The 16700-nt window shown below is 33.5% G+C and overlaps 1 protein-coding gene across 1 annotated transcript in view; it reads right to left on the bottom strand.

Moving 5' to 3' along the window:
- The window catches only part of CCHa1-R (CCHamide-1 receptor), a 131965-nt gene that overhangs the window by 21113 nt on the left and 94152 nt on the right, over positions 1–16700 (bottom strand). The window contains exon 2 of the mRNA XM_072521181.1: positions 3826–4135. Within this exon, the coding sequence (XP_072377282.1) occupies positions 3826–4052 (227 nt within the window). The 5' untranslated portion in view covers positions 4053–4135. The remainder of the gene's footprint in view (positions 1–3825; positions 4136–16700) is intronic.

The following is a 16700-nucleotide window of genomic DNA, read 5'->3' as shown; positions in this document are numbered from 1 at the left end:
ATCTCACAATAAAATCCAAACTTGTTTAAATTCTCTCATTAACAAATAATTTACTTAAACAATAGACTTAAACTTAAAAACTAAATTAATATCTCACAATGGCACATCTTCATGAATTTATGCACTTCCAAAAACACATAAAAACAACATTCCTCTTTGTCCAATTATTAGTAATATTGGAAGTTCAACATACAACCTCTCCAAATATTTTGCAGACATTTTGGGAAATACAATCGATAATTCCACAATTTTATTTCAAAACAGTCTGTACAAATTAATCAAAAACATATCTTTCGACATAAAATCATTATACACTAACATCCCAATTGAAATAGCTTTCAACAGTGTCAAAACTAGATGGAATGGCATCCAAACACATACTTCTCTTCCTCTTAAAGAATTCCTAGAGGGTGTAAAATTCTAGCTCAGCTCAAAGTTCTTCCAACATGAAAATAAATACTATTCTCAGATTTCTGGCCATGGGTTCGTCTATCTCAGTACCAATGGCAAACTTAGTATTGGAAATATTAGAAATAACAGTCATCTTTAAATTGAAGTACAACATTCACATTTCTACAAACGGTATGTTGATGACTGCTTACTCTGCATTTCGGATCATGAAATCGATCATACTTCCCAAATGTTCAATAATTTCTATGACATTCAATTTACTTATGAACTAGAAGAAAACAATAAAATTACTTTTCTTGATTTAAGTTTAGAATATAACAATACTAACCGAATGATCACAACTAACTGGTTTACAAAGGATGTTTGGTCCGAAAGATATCTAAATTTTAATACTGACCCACCCATAGCTCATAAAAGTGTTGTGTTCAATTTTACTGACAGAGCAATAAAGCTATCTAGCCTACAATACCATTCTGCAAATCTGAGAAAAGTGAAAGATATTTTAGAAAAAAACCACCAGAATTTTACAAACATCTAATTAAAAAAGAATTTGGATTATCAGAAATTAATCTGATTCCAATACCAAACCAAAATAAACCTAATCCATACCTAGCAATAGGAATAATAATAATAATATGTGAAAGATGTTTCCCGAGACTTAGAGTTTCCTATTTGCCATTCAGGATCAGGTTATTCCAACTATAAATTACCTGAAATATATTGTTAAAGATCCTCAAGTCCAAAATGACAAATATCGATGTGGATGCCAAGCCGAAGAAACCATCCAACATGTTACCAGTGGCTGCCAGGCATTTGTCGGTACTGATTATAAAGAATACCATGACTCAGTAGGAAAGATTATCCACCAAGAACTTGCTGAAAAACTGGGACTTCTTCAAACCGACCATCTACCTTAATATTAATACGTCCATGACAGAATACTTATTTACTTACTAACAGAAAATAACAACTACAAGCTATACTGGGACCGCATTGTGCTCAAAAAGCAGCCAGTGGCACATAATAGACTGGATCTCATACTAGTTAATAAACTTACTAGGCAAACAACACCAATAATTTACGTGTTAAATACAACGAAAAGATCGCCAAGTACACAGATCCAGAAATACAAATCAGAAGACAATGGAGAATGGAAAGTAGTCAGACAGTACCTATTATTACACCTACTACTGGTGTTATTCCCAAAAACCTTCCAGAGAACATAAAACAGCTAGGTCTAAATGAACATCACTATATGGCCATGCAAAAAGCAGTACTCTTCGCGACGTCCAGATATCCAGACGAAAATTTTTGGAAGATACTCCAACATACCAAGTTACCTAGGGCTCGATAACACGGAAGGAGTTCCACCAGAGCTCAATTAGAGGGAGTGTGAGCCGTATAAATAAATCTGAAATGTCACTAAATCAAACAAATACCTTATATCCTTACCATACATTAATGGATTTTCTAAACAAATGTCAAAAATGTTGGAAAAGTATGATATTAATGTTAATGGACATTATTTATCAAAAACATATTTTTTTCAAAATTTAAACCCAAGGCCAATAAAGATCATCAATCAAATGGTATTTATGAAATAAATTGTACAAACTGTAATTCAACATATATTGGGCAAACACACAAATACCTAGATAGAAGGGTTGTTGCACACAAACATAGTGTACAGACCAACGCATTAAACACAATAGCCCTAGCTAAACATTCTCTAGAAAATAGCCATTCTTTTGATTTTGAAAATGTACAGATTTTGGAAAAAAAACAAAATTATAACAAAAGATGTATATTGGAGATGATTCACATAAAAAAGATCCAAATTCTATCAATAATAAGACTGACGTTAAAGATCTTGCCAATATGTATCATAATTTAATAAGTTGAGTTGTTTTTAAATGCACCATGGCAGATATTTAAGATACGACCCTGAACCACTCCTGTTTTAAGATACCTCCCAGATGTCATCTGTCAATGTCAGATACCAATTTTTTAATCCACGTTAAACTTCTAAAGAGATAATAATTGTATATTGTACTGTTTATAAAATAAAGTGCTTAATGAAAACGACAAATAGCCGAAGAGTTTACGCAGTAGTCAGGTATTTTTATTTACAACATATATAGAAACCCAGGAAACAAAAAAAAAATTATATAAAAGTTCACGGTCAGATAATGGGATGGAAAGGATGTTTCTCTTTGCCAAGTTTGTGTTTTTCACGTATTTCTTTTATATTTCATTAAAATATAACAAATTTTGTACGTTGATTAAACAAATTTAAAAATCATCATTCTTTGTACATTCTTGATTGTTTTATAACTTCTCAGCTCACAAATTGCAATTATCCTCAGCAAATACCTCGAAACATCCTCAGTGTATACGCTATATGTCTTCATTTTCTATCAAATTAGCCAAGAACAGTGTTAAATGATTCCTTTTTTTTTCCCATGCACTTAATTAAATTTGTTTCTGTGGTGAATCCTAAGTGACCCACTTCGGCGGACTTATAAAAATGTCAGGCATGTGCAATGCTTTGGAAAATTCGCAAAATAGGGTTTTAGTCCCACTTGGTTTCAACAGAAAAAGTTCTTTTTTTTATGAAGAAAAAAAAGTTTATTTAGAAGACAGTTGAATTGGGGCATTATATCTTTGCCTGAAAGTTTATACTCACAATACAATAAAATTTTTTGTTTGTATTAAAGTTAAGAACAGTTACTAGAAAAATAAAAATTAGCTACAGTATACGGAATGAAAAATCCAATTAAATATATAAATCCTATGATATATGTTATGTAATTGATGAGAAAGAATTAAAAGTTAGTTGAAAAAAAATAAATAAAATAGTTTATTAATAAATTTTTCGACACCAGCTTTTTTTTAGATAATCGTATCGACCAAATGGCCATTAGCGACAAATTAATAGATTACCTAAGTTTATTAAATTTTGTGGTACTTAATAATGTCTTTCAACAAATTTAGAATAAATTGATATAAGATTGAATGCTCGAATAAATGAACTTTGATAAAATAAAGGCAGATATCGATCACAGTTTTATTAATTAAATCTTGACCAAGTACTTTCGCTCATTAGAGCATCCTCAGGGGCATTTCGTCAATTTCGGGCTACCCAACAATCCCAGAATGTCATAAACATAAAATTAAACATAAAGTTGAACATAACATTACACTAAACAAGGACAAACACTTTAGTCGAAGCTACATTTTTGTCGGTAACAGGAAAGAGATTTCTCTCTCACAGATACTTTAATATTTTTGTCTTACAGAAAATATTGTAAAATTTAAAGGAAAGTATATAAAGATACTTATGAAGCTAATATTAGTGATGGGTAAATTAATCTACAAACACAATTTTAAAAAGCATGTTATATCGTTACTTACATGTTTGGCACATTCCTCATATTTTTATGTCTTATAAATATGGCTACCAAGGTACCATTTCCTACCACGCCCACGATAAAAATTAACAAAAACAGTATCGGTACGAAATAAGTTTCTGGTCTTTCATTGTACGGAATCAGTTCATCGGTGGAGTTCGCATCGTCGCTTTGGTTTGAGATGTTTAAAGAAACTTGCGAAATAGAGAAGTTTGTAGATGTACTGTTCATCGTGTTGTCGAAAGTTTCGCTGTTTTTGAATTAGTTAGGTGAGTAGGTTTGTGGGAAATTTCATTGTAGATAATTCAGTATTCCTGGAACAAAAAGGGACAATAAAGTAGAGATCCAAGGTGTACGTAAAATATTTGTCTTTCTGACTATCTATTTATTATATCTGTCTATAATTTTTTATAAAAATTTAGAAAATTATAGAGGTTATCGTATAATATAATAGTTAATAATATAACTTGAATAAAACCAGAACAAAATTTTGCCAGCAAATAATTTTCTCTCGAATGATATTCGACAAGACTATTTCACGAGACAATTAATGCACCATATCAACGAAACATAATCTTTATTTTTTTGTTAAAAATATTAAATATATTCAATTATTATAAGCTATAGTAGTTTGCCCATTCTTTTCTACCAAAGCATGATTTTGTGTATTATTGACCTGTAACATTTGGGAACTCGAAGGTCAAGCTTCATTTGTTGTTCTATCGATGACAATGGTTTGTTATTTTATGTTTTTTTGTGTCTATTCCAATTTTTTCAGCTGACATTTTTGTCCACTTAAATACGGTGTTGATTCCAAGTGGACAGTTTTTAAACCAAGATCCATCCTTCCAGTTGGGGTGAACGGTAGAAAAGAGTCTGTCTAATAAAATCTTTGGTCCCTTTTTTTTCCATTAATTTCAAAAATAATCTAACTAAACCGTATTCAATTTACAAATTCCCAATTGTCAATAGAAGCACGTGAAAGCCAAACAGGGTCGTACTGATGTGTAACATATAATTTTTAAAAATATTTACTTTTAAAACTGTTAGTGTAAGAATTTCTTGAAATTTAATCATTATATCACAATTAAACTAAACTCTAAAAATTAACACGACCAGTAAATAACTTAACAATAACTATAACATAAATATAACACAATATATTAACTTAAAAATCAACACGATACCATTTAAATTTAAACATGCTGGCAAGTTTGGATCTGTAACATGAGAATCTGTCTAGCTTAAGGCAATAAATTATATTTAATAGCCTCTTGACGAATGAGACGACGAATATCAACACGTGCTCATATTTACAGATGGGAATTTGCTAAATGAATGTACTTTAGGCATAAATTTTCGTTTGATGAATTTCTTACCAACCATTTGCTGCTTGCCAAACTTTTCGACCGCCTTGATTTATTTTGAAAAACTGCTGTTGTATAACATAACATCAAATTCCTTCTGGAAGAAAGTGAATCTTTCAGTTTACGGCCTTGTTGCCCCTCAAAGCAAGTTCAAATGAGCAAAGGTGAAAAAACTTTTTTTGTGCTTCATCGGGGGTTCCCTCGTCGTAGCTTTTGATAATTTTTAATAGTTCTTCGGTGGATAATGCTTTTGAACTGAGTTATCTCGTTTCTTGAACACTTTGAAGCTGCCCCCGCTTCGTATCTCTGGCCAATCTTGCACATTTAAAAGATATATCTGTGAAAGGGTCGATTTTTATGCCGTACTCCGTAAATAATTTTTCTTTTGCTTCAGTATTCCACATTGACTTTACAGACGACTTTTTATAGTCTTTGCCATTGCCTCTTTCATGTTAAAGGCATAATCCTGGAGAATTTGTGCTAGTTTCGTGATGGTAGTATTTCTTTCAAGCGTAAAATTTTTCACAACTAGGAACTCCGAAAATTCCAAATAGACTCTGCGTGTTCAATGGGACATTTCCCGAAATCAATTTTTAGGATTCTTCACTTGACTGGCATCAAAATCTTGATTTTTTGTCTGTATTCATTATATATGTCCAAAATTGATGACGTTTATCAAACTGAAAACAATAGAATTACCAGACACCTTCTTGACGGATGTGTCATAATTTTTTCGCTGAGAAATCATGGGCAGGAAGAAGTTTTGTCAGTAGGAAACGTGGCGTTGCCACGTTAGGAACATATATGCACATTGTGCCTATGCACATAAACACAGTGCCTAAAAATGAATAAAGAACGAATAACCTTTCTATTTTGTATCAATGCAGCAGGAACTCACCGATTGAAGCCTCTGTCTGTGTTAGGAAATCAAAAAAACCAAAAGCTTTAAAAGATATTTCCAAAAAAGCACTTCCAGTTTTTTATAGAAGCCAAAAACGCTCATGGATGTCGACGACTTTATTTTCAGAATAGTTCGAAAATGAATTCGTCCCAAGTGTAAAATCCATTTTACAATAAAAAAAATCTTCCCATCAAAGCATTGTTGCTTATTGACCATGCGACAACTCTTAAAATCTACAAAATGGTGACATGATTATCAGATTTTTGCCACCGAACGTCACGAGCTTAATTTAGCCGTTAGACCAGAGAGTAATAGAGACATTCAAGAGATTCAAGAGACATTATAGAGGAGCATTCTTGAGGCATCTGTTATCACAGGAGACGATTGAATCCAAAATTGTTCCTGAAATTCTCAAATCTTTAACAATACAACAAGTTGTTTATTATTGTGCTGAGTCGTGGGCCAAGATCAAACCTTTAACATTGGAAAAATGCTGAAAAAAAAAATGGAAAAAAACGACTAAAGAAATTGAATCTTTACAAATTTGACAGGATGTGACAAAATTAACAAATAAGAGATACGTGAGTGGTTAGCAGCCGATGACTCAGAAATTCAATTCATCGACCAGGACATTATTGATACGGTTCTTCATCCAAACAAGCTGAGCGTATCAGACGACTTAGAGGTAAAAATTTTATACAGTAGGCCTAATTAGTTAGGGACACGACTAGGTTATTAATTTTTGTTGTTATTGCATAAAGTTTTGTCCTTTTCAGATTGCTTTACATTTCGTCAAACAATCGAATAAGGAAAACCTCATGACGTTCTGCAAATGAAGCGATGAAGATATATAGCTGCAAAACATCGTTGTTAAAGGAAAACGAAAAAGAAAATCGAAGATTTCTTTAAAAAAAAAACATGTTAAACTTGTTCATTTTCCTTATATTTATTATTTTATTCTGTATTTACTTATTAAAAAACATTACAATATAACCTCATAGTATATTTTAATACCAACTTTGACCAAGAATACTATGTAATTTGATACAAAAGACTTGAGAATAAAGATTGAAAAATACAAAAAAACAATGTGTTATTTTTAAGCGAAATTCTTTTAATCTGAAACGGCTTCCCCCCAATTATCTCGGTTAACGGAGGTTTTACTATATATATATATATATATATATATATATATATATATATATATATATATATATATATTGTTATGGATCAGTTTATCGATCAGAAATAGAATAAAGAATTTTTTTATTATTTTAATATACCGCGGGCATATAAGTTAAAATACAACCCTGTACTTATTTGTAATAGTTAGAATAAGAGAAGACATTGTTTCCGTGACGGAACAGTTTTTCCTTAAAAGACTGAGTGAATAGTGAAAGGACAATGGACCCGTATAATTCTATATTTTAGGAATAAACTTTGTAATTGTATTTTGCGGTGGACATTTTTCGAAAGTAAATACGAATTAGATTTAGATATGAGATAACAAGAATTTGGAAGCTTATTTCGGTTGAAAAAGGCAAAATTGTTATTGGTTTCTGAGAAGTAATTTGAGTGAAAGTAGTTTATTTGTTTTAAATATTATGTTGGAAATTTTCTAAATCGAAAATTAGTGGGAAAGATGAATGCTTATGATTGGTTAAAAAGGAATGATGGGGGATGAGAGAGTTTGAGAAGGTTGTCTGGGGAGATTGAAAAGATTATTATGTTACCGGCAGACCAGAAGAGAAGACGTGTTTTTTGTGTAGTCAATCTGAGTACCAGTGTTTTCGTTTGTTAGTGAAAAAGGTGGAAGCTGAGAGCAGATCAAAATCGAGAAGATTAATACCTCTTTTGAGTCTGCATAGTACACGAGATATAATTGAGAAAGAAAGGAGAATTTGTGAATAAAGAGTACCGGTCAAAAGAGGCTTGGGCTTGTGTTTTCGGAGGAGTAGTTTGCTGGTATGCGGTTTGGATCAATGCTGAGAACGGGAAGGATTTGATGGTAGCCGGACATAATCAATCAAGGAAGGAACTGTGGTTTTGATCGAGAGGAGACATCATTGGTTGTAAAAAATAAAGGTCAGTCAAATAATTTGAATGAAAGAAAACTTAAGATATTCTAAAGATAAAATCAAATATAAGCATACGAACTAAGATTCCAAGTTTCAAAGAGTTATTTTTTTTTGTGAATAAATTGTATTTTATATGGTAAATTTTTAGTAGATATTATTATAAAACAGATCAATAGATAGTTTGTTAATTAAAATTAAATTTAGAGCATAGGAGTTTGTTGGGAAAGATAATTGCCAACAAAAAGTTATTTATTAACATTCACCGTATTGCTTATTGAAAATAAATAATAATTTGTGTGCATATTTATATTGTTTTAATGTTAGTTCCGTTTCCTGTTCTATCCCGATTATGAGCAACTAGGAGATACTGAACCCATTAGAAAAGATATATAAAGTAAACTGATTAAAGTAAAATTAAAAAGGCACCCTGAGAATTTTAATAGTAATTGAATTGTATGACTCTGCATAAATTAGTGAATTAATTAATTAAATATTTGGATTAATTAAATTAGTGTTAATCAATAATAAAACATCATAAAGCAGATCACAACAATATATCTACATAGATATATACATATATGCTAGACTACCTATTTATCAAACAACAATTAGTCTTTGTAAAGCAATAAAAGCTTAATAGCAATCAATGCCTATTACCTATATTCGCTATATATTAAGCTTTTCCAGTTGTTTCAATAAAGAACTGACCAACTCAATTTCTACTTTGAACAAGTTTACTGAGGCGTTAATGCACGATGTCAATAAATTTTAGCTGGAATAGTGTTTATTGAAAGCTTGACGGACCTTTTAAGGATTTTATTAGCTATGTGTTTTAGGGAGAACATTAATTTTAAATGAAAGCTAGATCCCAAAAATGCTTATGAATATACAAAACCTAGGTAATTGTTTCAAATATTTTTAAAATCTTAGGTTTTTAAAACGTTCACTGCAGAATCTGATGTGTTTTATTTTACATTAAGTGAGGGTTGTTTAAGATCATTCTTTGAAACTCATTTTAAGTTAGTCCCCGTGTTAAATAAGTTTGGTTTGAAGTGAAAACCAATATTTTTACGACGTTCCGGCAAAGTAATGCCGCTTCTAGTGACGATTACTTATAAGTAACCACAGTAAACCGATTGCTTTAATATGTGGCCAAGATTGTCGAATCTAGTTTCATCTGGTCAACCAAATTTAGATTGACGTTCATGTATTAAGTTTACAGCGGTTTCTTCACTATTCTCTTCTCTTCTTATTTGATTTAACAAAATCTATGTCGTCTCATGCTTTCTCTTATAATGTGCACTTCTTTATTCTCATCCTTTGACCAATACATATCTTGAAGCAGAGTGTGATAACCGGATAATATACATATGCCAATCATTTTTTTTAATGTCATTCATTTCAAAATCGTGACAATTATTCTGCGATGCATAAATATTTGTAAAACATCGAATGCTCTAAATTACTTCTTTATCAAAAAAGAGTAAAATAATTTCAATAGGTGACTTGCCTCCATGGTTGGCTTTTATATTGTCTAAATATCAATCAGACTAATTACTTAAATCATACTTGAATTACTGCTGAGTACGCAGGAGTATCTGTTTATACTAAAGTTGGGACAAATTTGGATTTACTATTTTTGCCTGCTTTTTTCTTTTTACGTTTTGATTTGTAGTTCAGAGCAATATACTACAGGTACTATATGTATATACCTACATAGGCTATATTATACTATTATGCTATATAATATACTTACTAAAACGTACTGATAAACCTGTGTGTGACATGTATGAAAGTATCTTAACGGTAAAACATTATTTATTCCATTTTCCCAAGTATGAAGTGCCACGCAAAATGTATTTCTATTTTTTATTGCTATAAGTTTTAATTTTGTAATAATATCACAATTTATACACGCTAATAACTCTGGAAACTCTGACCATCATACAAGAAATAGCGAGAGAAATAAAAGAACAACACCTGAAGAAAGATACAGAGAGACGGAAATCGTGGACGACCGATAAAATACTTGAACTTATAGATCAGAGAAAAACAATAAAGACAATCTCCAAGAATATAAGAGAATACATACCATCGTCAGATGAAAAATAAGAGAAGCCAAAGAAAAAACAAAAAACAACAATGTCAAGAAATAGAGGAGTACATAGTCGACATGATTACTTTAATGTTGTAAACAGTGGAAAAATAACAGATGATGAAGGCAAACTTGCCATAACCAAAAAAGATAAAAAAAAGTATGCCAAGAATACTCGGAGAAACTTTTCCGTGATCTTAGAACAATACAAGAGCCTACCATTGAAGAAAATTTAGGTCCCGAAATCCTACCGAAAGAAAAAACGGCAGCCATCAGACAAATAAAGGATGGAAAGGCACCGGGACTTGATGAAATTCCTACAGAACTGTTGAAGCTATTAGATGCAGAACGAATAAAAATATTAACTGAAATATTTAATGAAATATACAAGGTAGGAAAAATATCAGTAGAATGGTTCAAATCGGAGTTCGTACCATTGCTCAAAAAACCAGAAGCAAAAGTTTGTGAAGACTGTAAGACCATAAGCCTAATGAGCCATCTGATAAAGCTGTTTTTAAAAGGCATTCACAAAAGAATTTACCGGAAATACGAGGAGCAAATTGCGCCCAATCGGTTTGGATTTGTGAACGCCCTTAGTACGAGGGCAGATTTATTAGAGAGACTATTAGTGGAGATGTCAGTTGTAATGTCTTTGCATGCCTCATTGACTACAAGAAGGCTTTTGATAGAGTCAGGCATGAACAAATGATGGTAGTTCTGAAGAGACATTAACGGAAAAGACTTAAAAATAATAACTAACCTGTATTGGAATCAATCAGCGGTGCAATCTGGACTCGGAGCACATTTTTGAAGAGGCTCTAAAATATATTGATGAAGCATCTTAATAAATGCAGTAAAGTTCAATAACCTGCGGTATGCAGATGATAAAATAGTGGTTTCCAATACCATAGAAGGGCTGCAAAACCTAACAATAAATAAAGTAGAGTAGAAACGTGGACATTAAAGGCGGGAACTCTATTAAAACTTCAGGGTTTTGAGCTATGGTTATACAGATTGATCCTGAAGTTACCATGGACAGACAAAATCACCAATGAAGACGTACTGTGGAGGATGAACACAACCGCGGATTTGGTCACTATCGTGAAGGGTCGTAAGATGCAGTACTTGGGACATATAATGAGAAATCAAGGCAGATACGAGCTACTTTAATGCATTTTGCAAGGTAAAATTGAAAGAAAAAGGGCCCCAGGATAAAGAAGAATATCCTGGCTTGATAACCTGAAAGCATGGTATAGAAAGACCTCTACACAGCTATTTCGTATAGCAATCAACAAAGTCATCATAGCCAGAATGATCGCCAATGTTTTGAACGCACAGGCACTCTAAGAAGAAGAATAACTGGTTGGTTGATGTAAAGAAAAAATAATAAAAAACAAAATGGACAAGGAAAAATAATAAACTAAAGGTATCTTGAAGCTTATCGATAACATGCGAAACCAAAAATAAAAACATCGAAAAATACATATTCATCATCTTTGGCTCTACAACCCTGTGTGGGTCTTGGCCTGTTTAAAAAATAGTCTCCATTCCTACCTATCTTTCGACCTGGCTTTCCAATTTCTGACCCCTAGATTCCTCAAGTCATCATCTTGGTCTGCCTCGCTTCCTGGTTCCTACTGGCTCTTGATATAATATCTGTCTTTGGGGGTCTCCAGTGTCCATTCTTTTAAGGTGTCCTAGCCACCTTAGTCTATTAATTTTAATATACCGGACGATGTTGCATTTTTCATAGCATTGATACAACTCAAAATTGTAGCGCCTGGGCCATATCTTGCTTTCTTGTACTGCTGCGTATATGTGCCTAAGTATTCTTCTTTTAAAGCGGCCTAACAGTTCTTTGTCGCTTTTTACCATAGTCCATGTCTCTGACGCGTATGTCAGGACAGGTTAAATATAAGTTTAATATATTAGTATCTTGGCTTTTCTGCTAATTATGTGAGATGTTAAGAGCTGCTTTAGTCCAAAGTAAGCTCTGTTCGCCAGGAATATTCTTCTCTTAATTTCTACGCTTACTAGGTTGCTGTTATTTAGTTGTGTTCCAAGATATATAAACTTCGAGACCCCTTCGAATGTATATGCTTCTGTCACCAGACCTTGTTGCTGTTCGTGACCTTCATGTATTCTGTTTGGATACGTTGACCTGCAGTCTCATTGTCTTCGCGGCTTTTTCTAATGATTTAAAAACCTGTATTAGGTTTTTTTTGTCCATCAAAGAATACAATTAACTCAATACGAACATTGAAAAAAAAATATTGAAACGTTAACAATCTAGAGAAAAGCGAAAAAAACATAGAGCAGCTGTAAATGGTCTATCTAAAAAATACGAATATTATCGTCAATAAACAAAAAAAAAATGGAGAGATGCTGAGATTCTACCCAATTAATTTTATCTCTGTGTTAGATCATATGGTTATTGAGAAATCCTCGTAGAATAATACTTTTTAAAACGAATAAAATTATGACTTTAGGCTCCGTTCAATTACAAATGCTTCTACGCAGATAGTCTGATAGGTGGAGTTAATTGAGAATGTTAGAGGCGGATCAAAGAACACTTGTATAAGCTGCCGTGTTTACACACATCAAAGAACAAGCAATGCACCAGTAGTGCATTATTGATTGTTAAGTTCAAGCGCTTTGTTTGAAGGAAGTTTTCAAGTACCTGTTGCCTCACAGTCGATTCTCGGCATTTTTATTTTAATGCATTTTGAGTCTTAAACCAAAAAAATATGACATTACATCGATATATATATATATATATATATATATATATATATATATATATATATATATATATATATATATATATATGATACTTTACTCCTAAATAAATGCACATTCGAAAATATGTCAGTTTTTCTGAGATTCCAATTCAGAATCACAATTTGAGAATTTAGTAACTTTATTTTTGCAACTGTGGAAAAGCTCTGATATATTTTTAACAAACACTTTATTTGTAATAGTTTATAATTTACATTCCATGTTATACTATTGGAATTTAAAACTAAAATCCAGTTTGACTGACCAGTTGTTTATGTTAATATTAGCGCTGGCGCCATAGTACATATCTTAATGATCTTATAAAGATTATTATCCTAACGTGGACAAAAATGACTTTTTTTTCGTCTTTATAGAGGGGGGGTTTGAAATTTTCAAAAGACATTTTAGTCCAGAATGCCACCTGACTGACCTTAGTGCAGGATTCGTTCTTCGTACTCCGGCGACAGTTCCCGAAGTACTTGCTAAACCAGTTTAGCAGGAGATGCCCTCCTGCTAAACCAGACCCTCCTCTGTCATCCAGCGATCCGGAAGCGGAATGGCAGCTGTAAGGCCGACATCACTTCCGAAGCACTACCTTCATTCATTAATTCTCCATTCATTCACATCCACACTCTATTCATCAGCAAGGAGGCCCCTGTGTCGTTCCAGGTAGCGCGTAGAAGACCCTAATCGCTCCTAGTACGGCATCATTCCCAGATGGGCATTTCCTTCTTCCCCAAAGTCTGACTCACGCATTCTAACTACAGTCTGACCCACTTTTTTAGCTTCAATTTCCAGGATCTTTCACTCTTAACTTTGCCGTTGGCCCAGCTGTCTTTCTTTCACTTATGTTTTCTTGATCACTGCACGGATATAGTTGTGTATGTTAGTCCAACCTGCTTTATTTTCAATCATTCTTGCAATAATTTCTCTCACTGTAACAAAATTTACACCTGTCTCTCTCTCTCTCCATTCTGTTCCTTTCTACTATCCATCTGCTGCAATCTAAGATCGTATGTGTCACAGTGTCCGAGTATCCACAGTATAGGCATTCATCTGTGTCAGCCTTTCCGAACCTAGAAAGATAGGTCCTAAAAGACCCGTGTCCTGTGAGCACCTGCGTCAGGAAATAATCCAGTCGCCTGTGGCTACAGTTCACCCAATCTATTATCTTCGGGATCAGCATTTTCGTTCACTGTACCACATCCTCCGAGTTGTTCCATTCTTCTTGTCATCTTTCAGTTGACCTTTCCCTTTCCTGTCTTTTCATGGTCACAGTAAGGTTTGGGCCTGTTTTCTCACAGATCTTTTTTCTTTTCACCGCCAAAACATGCAACGGAACACATCCAGTGATGATCCACATGGCTGCCGCAGACACAGTCCAATAGGCGCATACTACTCGCAACAGACTTGTTCTGTCCACATGTGTCATGAGCCTCCTATAGGCCGTTATCTCTACTGCCTCGCTCCAGAATGGTGCCGCGTAGAGGACGATTGACTGAACAACACCGTATAAGACCCTCCTCATTTCGGATTTGGGTCCCCTAATGTTAGGTATCACCCTCCCCAACGCAACCGCACTATTTGCAGCCTTCCGGACCACCTCACGCACGTGCTCCCTCATTTTGCTTTCTGGTGCAATGTCACTTCTAGGTAATTTACTAGTTTCTTGGGTGTTAGACATGCTCCTACACATTCTAATTCAACAATTTGCCTGTTCCTTTCCCCCTTTCGAATGATGGCTTCGGTTTTCTCTGCCTCTCCGCAGCACGGACTGAAACTTGAGTTATTTCATCTTTTTCTTTACGACGAGGCCTGCGTTCTGAACCCGGCATTTGAGATCTGGCTCATCCCGGGCCACTATCAGTACAGCGAGGTCAACCGCGAATGCGAGGGGGGTTGTATCCTCTCCGTATTCCCAGTGCATAACCCAGGTTCCATAGCGTCGGGCCCAAGATAGATCCCTGAGGTACCCCGGCCGTAACGTCCACGATGGTGCCCTTTTCCACCATAAGCCTAAATGACTATGTTATAATAATTTCATCGAACACAAGAACATTACGAAGCCGCTGTTGCTCACTCTCGGCAGCGTCATTGGAGTGGGTATGAATACGAATAACATATAACAGATAGTTAACAGTATGACCAAAAAAGCCAACAAAAACAAAATACAGCAAAACAGCAAAGATGGGTGTCAATAAATATTAATCAGAGATTTATAAAGGATTTAAATCTGCTATAAAATATATCGAATAATTACTTAAAAAACCAAATTATTAATACAGTTGAGTCCATGGTTCTTTACCCGTGCATCAATATTACCTGCTGAGATAAAACACATACTTTTTATCTTGCATCATTGTCTTTCACGCTTGAAACTAAAGACAAACCAGCTACCAACTGTTATTAAGTAAAGACACATATTCTATTTATTAATGCTCTAGACTCAGTACATTGAGCGAATATCACTATCGCTGTTTCGCCAAAGTTCCTTTGTCAAGTGAGTTATTTTTGGTATGCGTTTACACTTTATAGTCTTCAAGTTATAAGTTTGATAGAATAGATCACTTGAGAAATGCACTCTGCCGAAACAGCTGTAGTGATCATAAATTATAATAAATTTTTTGGAAATTTTAAAAACAAAAGTTTTCAGTGTTTTATTCGTAAATAAAATCAACTTTCATCAAGTAATGGTCGAATCCATTATTCATTCATAATTATATATGTTAATTGATTTCATAAATAGCTGCTTTCTAGGCCTTATCCAGCTAAACTGCTTGAAATTTACAATTTAATATCGACCAAAAAATCATTTTCAAATTTGTGGCAAAAATCCATAAATATTCGTGTTAAAAAACAAGGCAAACCTTCAACTGATCCACACAATTCCGACAGACCAATTTCTCTCATATATACAATTTGCAAACTTATGGAGAAAATGATTAATAAAAGACAAAAATATAAAATAATAAATTTGTCACAATAAGGTTTTAAATCACATCAAAGTACAGCAGACAATCTAGCAGTCCTCCAAACATCAATCAGCATAATAGCTGTTTCGTTTGATATCGAAAAAGCATTCGATACTCTGTATAGACTTCTTATTATAGCCATACTCGAGGAGTACAATATATCTAGAAACATATCTTCATTGATTTATCAATTTCTAATAAATAGAACCTTTATCGTCAGAGAAAATGGCAAAATCTCTAGGACTTTCAAACAAACTAATGGCATTCCCCAAGGGTCGGTATTGCTTCCTACATTCTTTATACTTGTTTTAAACGATATATTTAAAAAAGTTGAGCGTCCAGTTAAGTTTGCACTCTACGCAAATGATTCAATAGTTTTCTGCCGAGGCAAAGACCCTGTTGCCACTTGCAAACTGCTTTAGAATGCTACCTTGAATGGCCTTAAGTAAGCGGATATAACCTGTCTGTTGAGAAGACAAAAATCATTAAGTTTTCTCGCAGGACATTCAGTACCATAAATCCTAAAATTACCATAAATGGTACTTGTCTACCATTAATACTAGCAATAAAGAATATACGGATTTTAGGATTCACATTCGACAGTAAACTTACTTGGAAATGCCATTTAAAAGATCTCAAAACTAAGTATATGACAAATCTTAACATATTCAAAACTCTGTCCAATCAT

Source organism: Diabrotica undecimpunctata, chromosome 2, assembly GCF_040954645.1.
Source record: "Diabrotica undecimpunctata isolate CICGRU chromosome 2, icDiaUnde3, whole genome shotgun sequence".
Lineage (NCBI taxonomy): Eukaryota > Metazoa > Arthropoda > Insecta > Coleoptera > Chrysomelidae > Diabrotica > Diabrotica undecimpunctata.
The sequence above is the reverse complement of the archived record's forward strand: the minus strand, read 5'-3'. Positions and strand labels throughout refer to the sequence as shown.